Source organism: Ovis aries, chromosome 25, assembly GCF_016772045.2.
Source record: "Ovis aries strain OAR_USU_Benz2616 breed Rambouillet chromosome 25, ARS-UI_Ramb_v3.0, whole genome shotgun sequence".
In the NCBI taxonomy this organism is placed as follows: domain Eukaryota; kingdom Metazoa; phylum Chordata; class Mammalia; order Artiodactyla; family Bovidae; genus Ovis; species Ovis aries.
The window spans coordinates 41,553,020-41,573,264 of NC_056078.1; the positions used below are offsets into that span (position 1 = coordinate 41,553,020).

The 20,245-nt window shown below is 41.8% G+C and overlaps 1 protein-coding gene across 12 annotated transcripts in view; it reads right to left on the reverse strand.

Moving 5' to 3' along the window:
• Nucleotides 1-18,198, reverse strand: part of PTPN20 (protein tyrosine phosphatase non-receptor type 20) — a 68,340-nt gene extending 50,142 nt beyond the window's left edge. For 3 of the 12 annotated variants that reach the window (XM_042240881.2, XM_042240880.2, XM_060406798.1), the window contains exons 1-2: nucleotides 17,695-18,086; nucleotides 294-384 (exon numbers count right to left, since the gene is read on the reverse strand). In XM_042240881.2, the coding sequence (XP_042096815.1) occupies nucleotides 294-327 (34 nt within the window). In that variant the 5' untranslated portion in view covers nucleotides 328-384; nucleotides 17,695-18,086. Of the gene's footprint in view, nucleotides 1-293; nucleotides 445-17,467; nucleotides 17,545-17,694 lie in introns of all 12 variants that reach the window. The other 9 variants (XM_060406800.1, XM_060406793.1, XM_060406802.1 and 6 more) reach the window with 7 other exon arrangements.
• Nucleotides 18,199-20,245: the final 2,047 nt, after the last annotated feature.

The following is a 20,245-nucleotide window of genomic DNA, read 5'->3' on the forward strand; positions in this document are numbered from 1 at the left end:
CTTTCTAAAGTACATAGGTATTTCTGTAATACATATATATTACACGTACAATCAGAAGTAAACATTATTTAATCAGAGTAAAATAAAACACAAGAGTCTAATCTTTGCTATTTTCAGCACAGTGGCTTGTTAAGAGATGCAGAATCTTGGGCCCCACCACAGACCCAGTGAATCAGAACGTGCAGGTTCACAAATTCACAGGTGGGTCCTACATATATCTGCAGTCTGAGAGGCACTGCCCTGACTCTCCCGCTCCCCACACCCGCCACAGTGCAAAGTGCATAAGAACCTACCAGACTCTGCCGCAGCATTTTCCGGTGAAGACATGTCTTCACTCCCAAAAGAGATGCGTGAAAGGTTTCTCCAGGTACTGAGCCTTGTGTTCTGAGAGTTAGATAAACAGTCTAATTAATATCCTGGGGCTGGCACACAATTGTTTTTCACCTGGTCAAACATACAAAGTAAAGGAATTTTAGACAACTCGAGTTCTCACAGTTTTAACCTATTATTACTCATTTATTTAGTCACTGTTATTCAGCAAATTGAAGGTCAGGAGGAGAAGGGGACTACAAAGGATGAGATGGTTGGATGGCATCCCTGACTCAGTAGATGGACATGAGTTTGAGGAAGCTCTGGGAGTTGGTGATGGACGGGGAAGCCTGGCGTGCTGCAGCCCATGGGGTCACAAAGAGCTGGACACAACTGAATGACTGAACTGAACTGATTCAGCGAATTAATTCTTTTATGCCAAACTTATTCTGAATTAGGTGCTGGGGACTTATTACTGAAGGATAAAAATTAAGTTCAAAGCCTGTCTTCAAGGAGCTCATCTTCAACCTATAGAACAGTCCTCACATAGGATAAACATTTTCTCTTCTAATCTTTGCCATAGTAGGAATGTAAGATAATGTTATATTGTTCCTATTGGTTAAAATTTAGAGTTTTGTTTTGTTTTGGTCTGGAGACTTTTATCATTAGTTTACTTGCAAATGAAATAAAGTGAAAGTGTTAGTTGCTAAGTCATGTCTGACTCTTTGCCAGCCCATGAACCATAACCTGCCAGGCTCCTCTGTAGAATACTAGAATGAGTTGCCATTTCCTATGCCAGGGGGTCTCCCCAACCCAGGGATCGAACTCTTATCTTCTGCACTGCAGGCAGATTCTTTACCATTACACCACAGAAGTAAGTACTATAACTGAACCTAAAAGTTATTATTTTGAAACATATATTTTAAAACTTTGTGATACAGTACGTTAAGAATGATTATTTAAAACATGGAAGTAAGGCAAAATCATAGGTGGCGTATCCTTTCAATGTTATATGAGAATGGTGTTTAAAAGGCCCTCCCAAGGGTTGACAATATAAAGGGATTGTACTTTGTACAACTCATTATTTACTATTGATTAAAAGTCCTAGACTTAGTAAGAATACATGTTAACCTATAAATTTTCATTCTGTAGGGATATAAATAATTTCCATCTGGGTAAAGGAAGATAATACTGATGGGGGCGGTCCTAAGATGGCTGAGGAATAGGACGGGGAGACCACTTTCTCCCTCACAAATTCATCAAAAGAACATTTCAACGCTGAGTAAATTCCACAAAACAACTTCTGAATGCTGGCAGAGGACATCAGGCACCCAGAAAAGCAGATCATTGTCTTCAAAGACAGGTAGGAAAAAATATAAAGGATGAAAAAAAGAGACAAAGGAGGTAGGGAGGGAGCTGCGTCCTGGGAAGGGAGTCCCATCCCGGGAAGGGAGTCTTAAAAAGAGAGAAGTTTCCAAACACCAGGAAACACTCTCGCTGCTGAGTCTGTGGGGAGCCTTGGAAGCACAGAGGGCAACATAACAGGGAATAAAAATAAATAAATAATTAAAACCAACAGATTACGAGCCCAACGGTAACTTCCCCAGTGGAGAAGCAGTGAAGACGCCTGCATCTGCCACTAGTAAGTGGGGGCTGGGCAGGGAGGCGCGGCCTGCAGTGCTTTTTAAGAATCGGGCAGAATGCCCCGAATGGAACCAGAGTGAAGTAACTTGGGCTAGCATACCAGACTGTGGGATAGCTACCACATGAAAAGCTTTAACGTAAGACACCACCAGGACCGCGCACAGAACAAAGGACGGATCGGACATAGCCGGCTGCAGACCATCCCCTTCCGGTGACAGGCAGCCAGAGCCGTAAGGGTTGGAAGGGGGCAATCACAGCCCCAGAGAGACATTACCTACCAAACTGCAAGCAGGCTTCTTTGCTAAGTCTTCTTGGGTTCTGGACAGTTGCCATCCTCCTGAGAAGGGGAGCCAGTGGTACACCCAGAAAACTGAGCAGCAGGGAAAGGCGATAAGTCACAGCAACCGTGCTCACCAAACACCTGAGCTACTCAGACCTGGGAAGGGCACAAAACGCAGGCCCAACCTAATCTGCACCTCTGAGGGCTACCTGAGAGCCGAGCCTGAGCGGCTTAGACTGGGGAGGCGCATGCAGCCTAGGGCTGGCCTCAGACGGTTCCCGGCGGAGCAACACAGAGCCTGAGCAGTGTGCGCGGTGAGCAGGGGCAGGCCCAGCGGGGCTGAGACACTGCAAGCACATGCCAGTGTTACTAGTTTGCAGCATCCCTCCCCCCCAACAGCGCACTGAACAAGTGAGCCTAAAAAAAAAGTGTCCACCGCCGCCCCCTTGTGTCAGGGCGGAAATCAGACACTGAAGAGACCAACAAACAGAAGAAGCTAAACAGAGGGAACCGCCTTCGAAGCGACCCCACACTGCCCCCAGCACCAGAGAAAGTCCCAGAAATATCTTTACTATTTTTATGATCATTCTCTTTTTTGTTGTTGTTGATGTTGTTGTTTGATTGTTTTTTCTTTTCTTTTTAACTTTTTAAAATTTTTAAGTTCTCTATTTCTCCTTTTTTATTTTTATAACCTACCATTACTTTTCAAAAAAAAAAGACCCTATTTTTAAAGCAAATGCCGTATATATATTTTTTGTGGTTGTTGTTGTTGCTTTTTAATAATTCTTGTGACTGTTTTTTTTTTCTTCTTCTTCTTTTCTTTAATATTGTATTTTTGAAAATCCAACCTCTACTCTAGATTTTTAATCTTTGCTTTTTGGTATTTGTTGTCAATTTTGTACATTTAAAAACCCAATCTTCAGTACCCAGTTTTACCTGAGAGTGAGATTACTGGCTTGACCATGCTCCTCTCCTTTGGACTCTACTTTTTCTCCACCAGGTGGCCTCTGTCTCTTCCCTCCTCCTTCTCTTCTCTACCCAACTCTGTGAATCTCTGTGTGTTCCAGACGGTGGAGAACACCTAAGGAACTGGTTACTGGCTGGATCTGTCTCTCTCCTTTTCATTTCCCTCCTTTATCCTCCTGGCCACCTCTGTCTACTTCCTCCCTCTCCTCTTCCCTGTATAACTCCATGAACACCTCTGAGCGGTCCAGACGGTGGAGCGCACATAAGGAAGTGACTACTGGCTAGGTTGCTCTCTCCTCTTTTGATCCCACCTCATCTCATTGCAGTCATGGCTAACTACCCCCTCCCTCTTCTCTTCTCCATGTAACTCAGTGAACCTCTCTGGGTGTCCCTCAATGTGGAGAAACTTTTCATCTTTAACCTAGATGTTTTATCATCAGTGCTGTATAGATGGAGAAGACTTGAGGCTACTGTAAAAATAAAACTGAAAACCAGAAGCGGGAGGCTTAAGTCCAAATCCTGAGAACATCAGAGAACTCCTGAATTCAGGGAACATTAAGCAATAGGAGCTCATCAAACGCCTCCATAGCTACACTGAAACCAAGCACCACCCAAGGGCCAACAAGTTCCAGAGCAAGACATACCACGCAAATTCTCCAGCAACACAGGAACACTCCCCTGAGCTTCAATATACAGGCAGCGCAAAGTTACTCCAAAACCACTGACATCTCATAACTCATTACTGGACACTTCATTGCACTCCAGGGAGAAGAAATCCAGCTCCACCCACCAGAACTCCAACACAAGCCTCCCTATCCAAGAAACCTTGGCAAGCCACTGATACAACCCCATCCACAGTGGGGAAACTCCAAAATAAAGAGAACTCCACAAATTCCCAGAATATAGAAAGGCCACCCCAAACACAGCAATATAACCAAGATGAAGAGACAGAGGAACACCCAGCAGGTAAAGGAACAGGATAAATGCCCACCAAACCAAACAAAAGAGGAAGAGATAGGGAATATACCTGAGAAAGGATTCCAAATAATGATAGTCAAAATGATCCAAAATCTTGAAAACAAAATGGAATCACAGATAAATAGCCTGGAGACAAGGACTGAGAAGATGCAAGAAAGGTTTAACAAGGATGTAGAAGAAATAAAAAAGAGTCAATATATAATGAATAATGCAATAAGTGAGAACAGAAACACTGGAGGCAACAAATAGTAGAATAACGGAGGCAGAAGATAGGATTAGTGAAATAGAATGGTAGAAATAAATGAATCAGAGAGGAAAAAAGAAAAAACAAATTTAAAGAAATGAGGACAATCTCACAGACCTCCAGGACAATATGAAATGCTCCAACGTTCAAATTATAGGAGTCCCAGAAGAAGAAGACAAAAAGAAAGACCATGAGAAAATACTTGAGATAATAGTTGAAAACTTCCCTAAAATGGAGAAGGAAATAATCACCCAAGTCCAAGAAACCCAGAGAGTTCCAAACAGGATAAACCCAAGGTGAAACACCCCAAGACACATATTAATCAAATTAACAAAGATCAAACACAAAGAACAAATATTAAAAGCAGCAAGGGAAAAACAACAAATAACAACAAATAACAAATATCCTTATGGATTCCCATAAGGATAACAGCTGATCTTTCAATAGAAACTCTTCAGGCTAGGAAGGAATGGCAAGTCATACTTAAAGTGATGAAAGAAAATAACCTACAGCCCAGATTACTGTACCCAGCAAGGATCTCATTCAAATACGAAGGAGAAATCAAAAGCTTTACAGACAAGCAAAAGCTGAGAGAATTCAGCACCACCAAACCAGCTCTCCAACAAATTCTAAAAGATATTCTTGAGACAGGAAACACAAAAAAGGCTATATAAACTTGAACCCAAAACAATAAAGTAAATGGCAACAGGATCATACTTATCAATAATTACCTTAAATGTAAATGGGTTGAATGCCCCAACCAAAAGGCAAAGACTGGCTGAATGGATACAAAAACAAGACCCCTATATATGTTGTCTACAAGAGACCCACCTCAAAACAGGGGACACATGCAGACTGAAAGTGAAGGGCTGGAAAAGATATTCCACGCAAATAGAGACCAAAAGAAAGCAGGAGTAGCAATACTCATATCCGATAAAATAGACTTTAAAACAAAGGCTGTGAAAAGAGACAAAGAAGGACACTACATAATGATCAAAGGAACAATCCAAGAAGAAGATATAACAATTATAAATGTATATGCACTCAACACAGGAGCACTGCAATGTGTAAGACAAATGCTAACAAGCATGAAAGGGGAAATTAACAGTGACACAATAATAGTGGGAGACTTTAATACCCCACTCACACCTATGGACAGATCAACTAAACAGAAAATTAACAAAGAAACGCAAACTTTAAATGATACAATAGACCAGTTAGACCTAACTGATATCTATAGGACATTTCACCCCAAAACAACGAATTTCACCTTTTTCTCAAGTGCTCACGGAATATTCTCCAGGATAGATCACATCCTGGGCCATAAATCTAGCCTTGGTAAATTCAAAAAAATTGAAATCATTCCAAGCATCTTTTCTGACCATAATGCATTAGATTAGATCTCAATTATAGGAGAAAAACTATTAAAAATTCCAACATTGGAGGCTGGACAACTCACTCCTGAATAACCAACAAATCACAGAAGAAAGCAAAAAAGAAATCAAAATATGCATAGAAACGAATGAATATGAAAACACAACAACCCAAAACCTGTGGGACACTATAAAAGCAGTGCTAAGAGAAAAGTTATAGCAATACAGGCATACCTCAAGAAACAAGAAAAAAGTCAAATAAATAACCTAACTCTACATCTAAAGCAACTAGAAAAGGAAGAAATGGAGAACCCCAGAGTTAGCAGAAGGAAAGAAATCTTAAAAATTAGGGCAGAAATAAATGCAAAAGAAACAAAAGAGACCATAGCAAAAATCAACAAAGCCAAAAGCTGGTTCTTTGAAAGGATAAATAAAATTGACAAACAATTAGCCAGACTCATCAAGAAACAAAGGGAGAAAAATCAAATCAATAAAATTAGCAATGAAAATGGAGAGATCACCACAGACAACACAGAAATACAAAGGATCATAAGAGACTACTATCAGCAATTATATGCCAATAAAATAGACAACGTGGAAGAAATAGACAAATTCTTAGAAAAGTACAACTTTCCAAAACTAAACCAGGAAAAATAGAAAATCTTAACAGACCCATCACAAGCACGGAAATTGAAACTGTAATCAGAAATCTTCCAGCAAACAAAAGCCCAGGTCCAGACGGCTTCACAGCTGAATTCTACCAAAAATTTAGAGAAGAGCTAACACTTAACCTACTCAAACTCTTCCAGAAAATTGCAGAGGAAGGTAAACTTCCAATCTCATTCTATGAGGCCACCATCACCCTAATACCAAAACCTGGCAAAGATGCCACAAAAAAAGAAAACTACAGGCCAATATCACTGATGAACATGGATGCAAAAATCCTCAACAAAACTCTAGCAATCAGAATCCAACAACACATTAAAAAGATCATACACCATGACCCAGTGGGCTTTATCCAAGGGATGCAAGGATTCTTCAATAGCCACAAACCAATCAATGTAATACACCACATTAACAAATTAAAAAATAAAAGCCATATGATTATATCAATAGATGCAGAGAAGGTCTTTGACAAAATTCAACATGCATTTATGATAAAAACTCTCCAGAAAGCAGGCATAGAAGCAACATACCTCAACATAATAAAAGCCACATATGCTAAATCCACAGCAAAACTATCCTCAATGGTGAAAAACTGAAAGCATTTCCCCTAAAGTCAGGAACAAGACAAGGGTGTCCACTTTCACCGCTACTATTCAACATAGTTCTGGAAGTTTTGGCCACAGCAATCAGAGCAGAAAAAGAAATAAAAGGAATCCAAATTGGAAAAGAAGAAGTAAAACTCTCACTGTTTGCAGATGACATCAAAACCCATGAAACTCTACATAGAAAACCCTAAAGACTCCACCAGAAAATTACTAGAGCTAATCAATGAATATAGTAAAGTTGTAGGCTATAAAATCAACACACAGAAATCCCTTCCATTCCTATACACTAATAATGAGAAAGTAGAAAAAGAAATTAAGGAAACAAGTCCATTCACAAGTCATTGCAACGAAAAGAATAAAATACTTAGGAATATATCTACCTAAAGAAACTAAAGACCTATAAATAGAAAATTATAAAACACTGATGAAAGAAATCAAAGAGGACACTAATAGATGGAGAAATATACCATGTTCATGGATAGGAGGACTCAATATAGTGAAAATGAGTATACTACCCAAAGCAATCTACAGATTCAATGCAATCCCTATCAAGCTACCAATGGTATTTTTCACAGAGCTAGAACAAATAATTTCACAATTTGTATGGAAATACAAAAAAAAACTCAAATAGCCAAAGCAATCTTGAGAAAGAAGAATGGAACTGGAGGAATCAACCTGCCTGACTTCAGGCTCTACTACAAAGCCACAGTCATCAAGACAGTATGGTACTGGCACAAAGACAGAAATACAGATCAATGGAACAAAATAGAAAGCCCAGAGATAAATCCACACACCTATGGACACCTTATCTTCGACAAAGGAGGCAAGAATATACAATGGAGTAAAGACAATCTCTTTAACAAATGGTGCTGGGAAAACTGGTCAACCACTTATAAAAGAATGAAACTAGATCACTTTCTAACACCATACACAAAAATAAACTTAAAATGGATTAAAGATCTAAACGTAAGACCAGAAACTATAAAACTCCTAGAGGAGAACATAGGCAAAACACTCTCTGACATAAATCACAGCAGGATCCTCTATGATCCACCTCCCAGAATACTGGAAATAAAAGCAAAAATAAACAAATGGGACCTAATTAAAATTAAAAGGCTTCTGCACAACAAAGGAAACTATAAGCAAGGTGAAAAGACAGCCTTCTGAATGGGAGAAAATAATAGCAAATGAAGCAACTGACAAACAACTAATCTCAAAAATATACAAGCAACGTATGCAGCTCAATTCCAGGAAAATAAACGACCCGATCAAAAAACGGGCCAAAGAACTAAATAGACATTTCTCCAAAGAAGACATACAGGTGGCTAACAAACACATGAAAAGATGCTTAACATCACTCATTATCAGAGAAATGCAAATCAAAACCACAATGAGGTACCATCTCACACCAGTCAGAATGGCTGTGATCCAAAAGTCTACAAGTAATAAATGCTGGAGAGGGTGTGGAGAAAAGGTAACCCTCTTACACTGTTGGTGGGAATGCAAACTAGTACAGCCACTATGGAGAACAGTGTGGAGATTCCTTAAAAAATTGCAAATATAACTGCCTTATGACCCAGCAATCCCACTGCTGGGCATACACACTGAGGAAACAATTGAAAGAGACACGTGTACCCCAGTGTTCATCGCAGCACTGTTTATAATAGCCAGGGCATGGAAACAACCTAGATGTCCATCAGCAGATGAATGGATAAGAAAGCTGTGGTACATATACACAATGGAGTATTACTCAGCCATTAAAAAGAATACATTTGAATCAGTTCTATGAGGTGGATGAAGCTGGAGCCGATTATACACAGTGAAGTAAGCCAGAAAGAAAAACACCAATACAGTATACTAACACATATATATATGGAATTTAGAAAGATGGTAACGATGACCCTGTATGCGAGACAGCAAAAGAGACACAGATGTGTAGAACGGACTTTTGGACTCTGTGGGAGAGGGAGAGGGTGGGATAATTTGGGACAATGGCATTGAAACATGTATACTATCATGTAAGAAACAAATTGCCAGTCTATGTTCAATACAGGATACAGGATGCTTGGGGCTGGTGCACGGGGATGATCCAGAGAGATGACATGGGGTGGGAGGTGGGAGGGGGTTCAGGATTGGGAACTCATGTACACCCGTGGTGGATTCATGTCAATGTATGGTAAAACCAATACAGTATTGTAAAGCAAAATAAAGTAAAAATAAAATTTTTAAAAATAATAATAATAAAAAAGAAAGATAATACCAATTATAATTTATTGCCCTGTTGGACAAAGACCAGGCTTTTAAAATCTGACCTAGCAACCTTCTTTAACATTTGTTCAAAATACGTATAAAAAACTAGATCCTCAAACTGATCTCAGAACCACATCTGCCACCTTCCCGGCTGCTTCACTAATAAATTGAATAAAATCCTTAACACAGTTTCATTTCAAATTTTAATGAGTTACATTTTAAGTTTTTTGAAAATTCTACTTTTATGAAGGAGGGGGTAGATTTCTTCTTTTTAAAAGGACATCAGGACTTCCCTAGAAGTTCAGTAGTTAAGACTCTACACTTCTAAAGCAGTGGACATGGGTTTGATTCCTGGTCAGGGAACTAACATCTCACATGCCATAAAGCCAAAAAAATAATAAAAGGACAGCAGTGGCCTTGTGACTGATACTGAGGTGGTGGACATAAGTGATGAGCCTCCTCTGGAAATAACACTGAAAAGTCAAACATCTTATTGTTAAATAAAACCCACCAATAATGATGCCCAAGCTTCTACCTCCCAAATATATGACTGAAAATATTTTAAATGATACAATATTTTAAAATTTGTTTGAACTATAGTTGATTTACAACATTGTGTTAGTTTCTGGTATACACCAAAGTGATCAATTATATAAACACACACACACACACACACACACACACACACACACAGTATTCTCCATTTCAGCTTCTTACAGGATTTGAGTCTAGTTTTCTGTGCTATACCATAGAAGCTTGTTGCTTATCTATTTTATAAATGCTGCACTGTGCCTAGTCACTCAGTCATGTCAAACTCTCTGCAACTCCATGGACTGTAGCTTACCAAGCTCCTCTGTCCATGTGGATTCTCCAGGCAAGAATACTGGAGCAGGTTGCCATGCCCTCCCCCAGGAGATCTTCCCAACCCAGGGAATGAACCCAGGTCTCCCACACTACAGGCAGATTCTTTACCATCTGAGCCACCAGGGAAGCCCATTTTATATACAGCAGTTTGTATCTGTTAATCTTAAACTCCTAATTTATCCCTGCCTCATGGTCACCCCTTTGGTAACCATAAATCTGTCTATGTCTGTGAGTCTGTTTCTGTCTTATAAATAAGTTCATCTGTATATTCTAGATTCCACAAACAAGTGACATTACATATTTGTCTTTGTCTGACTTAACGTGATAATCTTTACATCCACCCATGTTGCTGAAAATGTCATTATTTCATTCTTTCTTATGGCTGGACAGCAGTCCATTGTTTATATGTACCATATCTTCTTTATCCATTCATCTGTCAGCAGACACTTAGGTGCTTCCATTTCTTGGCTATTGTACATAATGCTGCTATGAACACTGATATGCATGTATCTTTTCAAATTAAAAGTTTTCTCCAGATATATGCCCAGGAGTGGGATAAATAAACAAGCATTTTTGTAAAAATCAATAAGAAAACAAACCAATTTTAAAATAGGAAAAAAAAGCGAAACTGACACTCCACCCAAGAATATGTACAGATGGCAGGGAATTCCCTGGCAGCCCAGTGGTTAAGACTCTATGTTTCCACTTCAGGGGGCACGGGTTCGATCCCCAGTCAGGAAACTAAGCCCCATATGACATTCGGAATGGCCAAAAAAAAAAAAAAAAAAGGTACAAATGGCAAACAAGCATATGAAAAGAAGCTCAACAGCATGTGTCACTAGAGAATTGCAAAATCAAACTACAATAAGATGTTAAGAGCTAACTATCAGAATGGTTAGAATTCAAAAACGTGACAATACTAAATGCTGGCAAGAATGTGGATTCACTGCTGAGAATACAAAATGGTACAGTCACTCTAGAAAACTATTTAGCAGGTCCTTACAAAGCTTAAAATAGTATTGCCATATGATCCAGCAATTGTTCTCCTAGTTATTTACTCAATTGATCTGCAACTGTGTCCACACAAAAACATGCATTCAAATGATATAGTTGGTTTATTCATAATCAGCAAAAACTGGAAGTACTGAAGATGTAATTCAATGGTGGAATGGATAAACTATGGTACATCCACAATGAAATATTATTCAGTGATAAAAAGAAATAAGCTATCTAGCCAGAAATCGATATGGAGGAATCTTAAGTGAATGTTGTTCTGGGAAAAAAGCCAGTCTGAAAAGGTAGGATTCCAGATTGGCTGTATGATTCCAACTCTATGATAAGGCCATTATCAGATATGTGTTTTGAAAACATTTTCTCCTAGTATACAACTTGTCTTTATTTTCTTAACAATATCTTTCACAGAAATTTTTAATTTTAATAAAGTCCAGTTTGTAAGTTTTTTCTTCTTTCTTTTGGTGTTGTGTCTAAAAAGTTCATTACCAAAACCAAGGTCATCTAGATTTCTCCTATGTGACTGTGTCCTTTAAAGAGCTATTTAAAAGTCCTAACCTCTAGTATCTGGGAATGTGAACTTACAGGGCATTTCCAGGTATAACCAGGTGAGGATGAGTTTCTAACCCAGTGATTGATATCCTTAAAAGACAAGTGAAATTCGGACACAGATACGGAGGAAGAAATCCATGTGATAACAGAGGCGAAAACTGGAGTCAAATGTCTACAGACCCAGGAACTCAAAGATTACTGGCAATCATGAAAAGAGGGAGGCAAGGAAAGATTCTCTCACGGAGACTTTAAAGCCAGCAAGGCTTTCTGACAACTTAATGTCAGAATTTTGCCTCCAAATGCGGAAGAATGCATTTTTCTTTTTTAAAATCATCCAGTTTGCAGTATTCTGTTATGGAAAACCTAGGAAAGTAATATATATTATGGCACCAGAATGTTGTGCTGATGTAATAATTACCTAAAAATGTAGAATTAGGTGATGGGTAGAAGATGGAAGAGTTCTGAGGTACTGAAATAACTTAGATTGCCTTAGAAAGACTACTGATGCAAATACAAATGTTAGGGATTTCCCTGGTAGTCCAGTGCCTAAGACTCCATGCTCCCAATGCAGGGTACCCGGGTTCGATTCCTTGTCAGGGAACCAGGTCATACGTGTTGTGTGGCATGGTCAAAAAAAAAAAAAGAATTTAATTTTTTAAAATTAAATATATAAATACAGATGTTAAAGGCAATTCTAGTAAAGGGGTTGGAAAGAAAAGGGGAATTTTAGAAAAAAAGAGCATATCCCAAACATATAAAAAGTTTTACAGCTCAAAAAGAAAATCAACCCAATGCTTTTTCAAACAGGCAAAAAATTTAAAAATAAAATTTTTTTCTTAACAAAGGAAAAATACAAATGGTACACAAACAAATGAAAAGATGCTCATCACCCCTGGCCAACAGAAAAATGCAAAAGGAAACAATACTAAGATATCACCATATACCTGTTCGAATGGCTGAAATGAAACATGCACACACAAAGCAACACAAAGCAGTTTTGGCAACAATGTGAAGCAACTGGAACGCCCATTGCTGCTGTTTGGATCACTTAGTACCCTGCTTATTTTTCTTAGAAGCACCTGTCGTTACCTTAAAATTTGCTTGTGTATGTATGGAATAAGTCTAAATTTATCTGCTTATATGTTTACTGTGTATCTCAATCAATAGAAGGACCATGAGGCTGGTGACTTGGTCAGTCTTGTTACCATTTTTGTCATGTCCACACCAAGAAAGATGGCACAAACTGGGCACTCAAAACATACTTATTAAGAGGCGGGAAAGAAAGGAAAGGACGCTAAGATAAGTGAATGCGTGGGGCGAGGGACCCAGTCACAGCACGCTACAGAGGGACAGCACGCTGCTACAGAAGAAAATGGATTTAGGTCACCAGAAGGCTACATGCAGAGACCGTTCATTCCAGCTGCACGTCAGAGTTATCTGGAGCGCTCTGCAAAATGCCGATCCCTACACCAAATCGTGAATGGAACCTAAACTGCAGAGCTGCACGCATCTGGGTGTAAATCTGGGACAAGTCACTTACCTTCCCTTTGCCCCAAAGTTCTCACCTACAAAATGGAAACAATATACACTTCCCGGAATCATTGTCTAAAATTAAGACTACAGATAAAGTTCTCAGTAAATGTTAATTCTCCTCCCCAGGGAAAACGATGAAATTTTCACTGCCCAGTGATAAATGCTAATTCAATCATTAACTTCCTTCAGACAGTGACTGAAGCCATGAACTTAAAGACACTTGCTCCTTGGAAGAAAAACCATGGAAAACCTAAGCAGCATATTAAAAAGCAGTTAACATCACTTTGCCAACAAAGGTCCATATAGTCAAAGCTATGGTTTTTCCAGCAGTCATATATGGATGTGAAAGTTAGACCATAAAGAAGGTTGAGCGCTAAAGAATTGCTGCTTTCAAACTGTAGTGCTGAAGAAGACTCTCGAGAATTCCTTGGACTGCAAGGAGATCAAACCAGTCAACCCTAAAGGAAATCAACCCTGAATAATTTTTGGAAGGATTGATGCCAAAGCTGAAGTTCCAATCCCTTGACTACCTGATGTGAAGACTCAACTCATTAGACAAGACCCTGATGCTGGGAAAGACTGAGGGCAGCAGGAGAAGGGGCAACAGAGGGTGTGGTGGTGGGATGGCAACGCCGCCTCAGTGGATGTGAGTTTAGCAAACCCTGGGAGATGGTGAAGCACAGGGAAGCCTAGTGGGCTGCAGTCCATGGGGTCACAAAGAGTCAGACACGACACAGCAACTGAACAACAACAATCAATTCATATTTTTCTTTCTTACTTGATTATTAAATTGAACATCTGCATTGGGTACATTTAGAAATACAAACTTTTTTTACTCTCCTGATAAGATGATGTCTGAAGCCACATGATTCTCAAACCTGGCTGTAGGTTAATTACCTAAGAAGACTTTTTTTTAATATCAATACCAAATGTCCAGACTTGGCCCAAGTCAACTGACTTAGAATCTCTGGGGTGAGTCTAGAACATCAGTATTTTAAAAAAAGTTTAACTCAACAGTGATTTTAAAACATAGGCCTGAAAAGCACTGATCTGCATTAATGATATCGCATGCTAACTGCACATGTGAGTCATTCAGGGAGCTCTTAAAAACCAGATTGAGGCCAGAACCCCATCATGACTTACTGACTCACAATCTGTGGATGTAAACCATATCATTTTGCAAAGCTTCATAAAACTCCCCCAATTATTCTGGTGCAGACCCACTGGGAAACACTGCTTTATGCCATGCACTCAGTCTCCTTGTTGTCCACCAGAAAACATCACTTAGAACTTCCGCTGGCCTCCTGTGCCAAGCCGGCTCAGTGGCTCTTAGTCAGCAGATGAAGTGACGGATCACAGCAGGTCTTGATTTTACAGATCTTTTTAGAACATGTTCATGTGATGCCCCTTGACCCAATCATTTGCCATACACGGTGCCCAGCACTAGCTATACAGTCCATGGTCCTTTCTAACCAAATCCCTGTAAGCGGCTGCTGGTCTGGTAAGGACAAAATGGAATCACATTACTCCCCAAGCTTTATTTCCCTCTAAATGGTATTGCAATGCCTGGACAAATTAAATGAATATCACTGGTCAAATGATTCTGAGTGAAATCCAAGTTGTTTTCTGCACTGAGAAAAAAACTGATATGTTTGCTTCCCTCAGAGAGGTCATAAAAGTAGGGAAAACAAAGATGATCCCTGAGTTAAGAGCATTTCCAAACTCAACCTAAATCCAGCAGCAGAAACCTTAGAAAATGATTTCAGCGGTGTCAATCAGTCAGAAGACACACCACCATGGCGGCACTATCAGGCAGATCGTAGTGCAGTGTTCACATAACCAGGCATTAATTTAGATTTACTAAGTATATTAATTCATATGATCCTCACAAGAACCCTATATATAGGTATTATAATTATTCTTATTTCATGGATAAAAAGAAAAAAAGAACAGAGGTTAAATATTTTGCCCAAAGTCACATAGCTAGAAGGTGGCAGTTTCTGAATCCAGTCAACCTGCTTCAGTCCATCATCTTGCCTACTCCACTACTTCAGTATAGATGAGTGATGGCTAAGTTCTTAAAAAAAAAAAAAAAAAGTTGAAGTCTGCAGCAGAAACTGGATATCAGACCATGTGTACCTAGGGCAAGTTACTTAACCCCTCTGAGCCTACTCTTGCATCTGAAAAATAGAGATCATAATAGTACCTGCCTCGATGAGCCGAGGTGACAGTCCAACAAGACCATGCACATAATGTGCTTCTAAACAGGGCCCGGCACTTTTAAGAGCGGTCAGTGTCAGCCATTATTATTATCTGTATCAGCCCAAGCAGTCAGGGGGAAATTAAAACCTATGAGCTGAAAGTTTTCCCTGCTGAACTTAGATCTGTAGACGCCCATTACAGCAGAGCAAACGAAACAAGTAACAGTAGATAATTCACAAAACCTTAAACTGTCACTGAGGAAAACCCCCAGCCCCTCCAGTCCAAGATTATGAGTCAGTCTGGAAATGGAAAGCTCCATTTGCTATAGTTCGGCTGTTTTTAGAAAAACATACTCAAGTATCAAGTTGTAGAAATGTAACTGCACCAGGAGCTAGACTTTGAAGTAGCTGCAGGCTGTGGTGGACTTTGGTTAGAGAATATGTCACAGGAGAAGACTCCCCTCTGGTGGTAAACGTCACTTTCCTCAGTCACGTTCGTATAAACAGAAGAAAAACAAAGTAAGGATTCAAACAGGCAACAGTCACCATATGCCTGCTGCTAAGTCACTTCAGTCGTGTCCGACTCTGTGAGACCCCATAGACGGCAGCCCACCACGGTCCCCTGTCCCTGGGATTCTCCAGGCAAGAACACTGGAGTGGGTTGCCATTTCCTTCTCCAATGCATGAAAGTGAAAAGTGAAAGGGAAGTCACTCAGTCATGTCCGACTCTTAGTGACCCCATGGAGCCCACCAGGCTCCTCCGCCCATGGGATTTTCCAGGCAAGAGTGCTGGAGTGGGGTGCCACTGCCTTCTCCACACCATATGCTTGTGACTGTATTAAACGTTTTCCATGTATTACCTCACCTAATCTTCACAACACTTTTCCCACCCACAGGAAGCCAACAACCCCACTGGCTTAATCTCACTTTTAAATTCATGGCTACACATCTCCGGCAGGCACTCAGCGCTGCCTAGCAATCCAGTTCCATTTCCCCTGGCTCACTTTCCCACTCTCCAGGAGCGCTATGTCACAGGTATCTCCTAACGCCTCTTCTCCTCTCCCCCGCTGCCCTTACTCTCAGCCAGTGGCTGCCTTCATAGACAGATGGTGCCTCTACCACCTGTCTGCATCTGTACTCTCCTCAGCTTCCCCTCTAGATACGATGGAACATATGTTCCTATTCATTTCAAAGCCAACTGCTCAGCAGCACTGGGGTCTCCTCTCTGAGGTATTCAAGTACTTCCCCTGAAATGTTCCCCTTTCTCATCTGCATCATTTTCCCCTTTTTTTGAATTCAATCCCACTAGCACATAAACATATTCTAGTTTCCCCTATCTTAAAAGAAAATTCTGCTTGACTTTAAGACCCCTCTACTCTACCAAAGTTTTTATTGTTAAAATGATGAAAATCCTCTTAATTGCCAAACTATTCTTGCATATTCACCGTGGATGACCACCATCTCCCTCTGGCTTCCCTTCCTCTTCTCTATCTACACTCTCAACCTAGGTGGTTTCACTTAGTCCTTTAATTTAATTACCACTTATGTGCTAATGATTCCAAAGACCAATTCTAGCCCTAAAATCCCCTAGGACTTTAGACTCAAATTTCCAATGGCATATTTGACATACCAACTTGAAAATCTACTAGGTGGTTTATATTACATATGTTTTACCACAATTAAAAAAATCTACCAGGTGATTGACAGAGTGACAGAGAGATGAAAAACAAGCATAGCTAAATAATAATAGGGTCTAGGTGGTAAGCATATTCACTGTAAAATTCACTGTAAAATCCTTCCAAGTATATAGTTCATATGTTGTATGTTGGGGAAAAACCCCAACATAACCCTAACATTAGGAGTCTCAACATAATATATTCAAAAAATCTTTGATTCCATCCACTTATAGCATTCTCCCATCTCATTAAATAGCAAGGCAAAAGGAGGCAAGGCAAAAACCCAAAACTCAGCCTTGAGTGGCTCTCTCCCACCTGGAATACAATTCCATGAAGGCAAGGACGCTGTTCATCTAGCAAAGTCCTAGCACGCAGGAGGTGTTCAAAAATACCTGTGGAATTAATCATGAATTAATGCTCTGTTTCTCCCTAAGTCCTACAAGCCTCACTAGCCCTTGAGTGAGAATGGCGCTCTTGGCCTCCAAACCGCCCCAGCCCAGGGAGCAGAAGCTGTGTCCTAAGACCCGATCACGGCTTCTCACCAATCACAGCTGTTCCACGCTCATCAGCGAGAGTTCAGCGCCTTTCTTTACCACGGAACCAACGTGACTCCTGCCCCAAACCTGTGACACGCAGGACCCGTGACACGTCACAGCACAGCTGGGCCTCACACTGCCCAGGCTGTCTTCCCCCAAGGACTCAGCGGCCTCTGACCTCACTTTGCCCAGGGCCTGCCCGAATCCCGCCCCAAAGACCTCCCTGTGGTGGCTGGGGCCACAGTCCACTCTCCAGTGGGCACCAGCGGCATCTTCCCCTCAAGACCATGGCTGGACCCAGCCTGCCCGCCCGCTCCTGTGCAGCAGCCCCTCGGCCCTCCCCCGTGTCCCACCCGGCCCCCACTGCCCGCCTCACCTGGACCTGCCCCGCCCAGCCTGCCCCAACCGCCCCGCCCGCCTCCAGCCCCCTCCCTGGCCGGTTGGGTTCACGCGGGAGCTTCCGGCCGGGCGAGACCGGTGCCATCCAGTCCTGGGGGCTCCCGTGGGCCTGCGCACGGAGCCTCGCCCCGCTCCAGAGCCCTCCGCTCGCAGTGCTGCCCTCTGCTGGCCTTCCGAAGCACTGCCGCGATCCCCGCGGACCGGGGGCTGGATTTCCTGTGGTCCCTGGTCCGCTGCCCTGTGTATGCTCCTTCCCACTGCCAGCAACTCTCTGAGCTGTGGCCGCGTCCACTGAACCACTGAGGACTGTGTTCTCTCGGGGGTGATCGCCTGGTCCACATCCGCCCCTAAGCTTCCTACTGAATTGGGGAGGAGCCGGGATAGGGTGCTGGTTTGCAGTGTCAGGATAAGGCATGCAGTGTTTAGGCACTTCCAGCAGGATAGACTATGGCAAAAGGAGTCACTAGCCTGTGCCAGAATGCGAGGCCATTTAGCTGCTAAGTCGAGTGAGGCAGTTTCAGCTAGGGTGGTCAGTGTAGGGGAATTGAGTATAGCCATTGTCTCAGTACTACAAGCCAGAATCGTTTCATCCTAACAAGAGCGCCTCTCTTCATTTGGTCCTGACCAGAGCCACTCCAGTGAACCTGGTTCCCTTAAGGCATGATGAGACCTGCCTCACTTAGCCCACAGCCTGGTCCAGGGGAGCCTGATCATTGAACTGAGCTGGCACTGAGCAAAACCAGTCGCCCTCTGTCCAGGCATAGGGGTCAATTTCCTGCTTGGTGAGTCACAACAGCTGTCTACTCTCCACCAGAGGCCTGGCCATCCCTCAGCAGCCACGGCTTCCTCCAATCAGGATAGGATTCCTCCTTAAAAGCTGGGCTCCTGTTTGATGTTTCTGTAGTTCTCATAGCGTCTCATGCCTAAAGTCTGCGCACCATCACTGTTTCGCAAATCTGAGCAGCACAGATGAATCAGAATGTTCTATTGATGTGTCCCTACATATTACGCGGCTGTCATGGGGAAACACAGAAGTGTCACCCGTGGCACAGGGAGATCACTGAATGGACACTGAGTGAACACTTGGTGGAAGTGGTCCCTGAGGTCTCATCCTGTCCCTCAACTTTCTCTTAAACCATATCCTATTCCCAGTGGTTACATACCCAAGAGGCTGCTTCTGTTTTCACCAGTGAAAAATTTGAAGAATTATAAAGTTAGTTTTTTATCAAAATTTCTGCCATTCTTTGGCAGTCTTGCTATCACCAGTACTACAAGCAGTCTTGCAGGCCAAGATTTAAGTCCCTCGTTTGCTACTGAGAAGTCCCCTTTCTAGCCTGACTGAGGAGTGGCTTGGTTGCCCCCTCTCTGCTGCCCCCAGACACCACCTTTCCGTATTCTGCTCGGTTCCAGGTGGATCCCTGGGGAAGCTCAACTAGTGTAGCAGCAGTGACCAGCACAGAGGTGATGCAGATTCTGGAACCTCAGTCTGCATTCTTGACCCTGGTCTGAGCACCCAGACTCCCTCAGGATGGACTCTGAGAGCCAGGCATACTTCTGCTCTCCATTGAGTTGAGACCCATCTGCTACTTTCAAGTGCAAGAATTTACTGCCCAAATGGCCACTCATCTCAAGCTGTGAGTCTCCAGACACAATCAGAGAGGACCCTTGAGGGCCTCCCAGATCCCAGGAAACAGCTTGCACCCAGAACCTCAGGACCCAGAGTCATGTCTCCACAGCCCCCAAGGCCCATGTTCAAGTTCAGGGTTTTCTAAACCTTTCTTGGGTCCAGGGAAGAGCGGATAATTAAGAACAAGCAACGCTGACAAAAAGAAAAAAAATCATTTCAGCCACACTACCCTTCCACAGGCTTCGTCGTGGCACAGACCTCTGCTTTACAGCCTGGTTTATTTTTGGATGGTGCTCTTCACACGAGCACTACCAAGTGTGAGTCAATGGGGACTGCAAGCTTGGAAGAAGCTGTCGGGCCTTTTCTGTGTGTTTCTTTCTCTCTGTTCAGTTTTGAGATACTTCACATAAAAGACTCCATAAAAATAAATTGTGGAAAGTACAAGGCCAATAAAAATCCCAGTGGAAGCTGAACACTAGTTTATTTAAAAAGCCAAAGAGCATGCACTTACCTCGTTCTGGATTCCCAGCT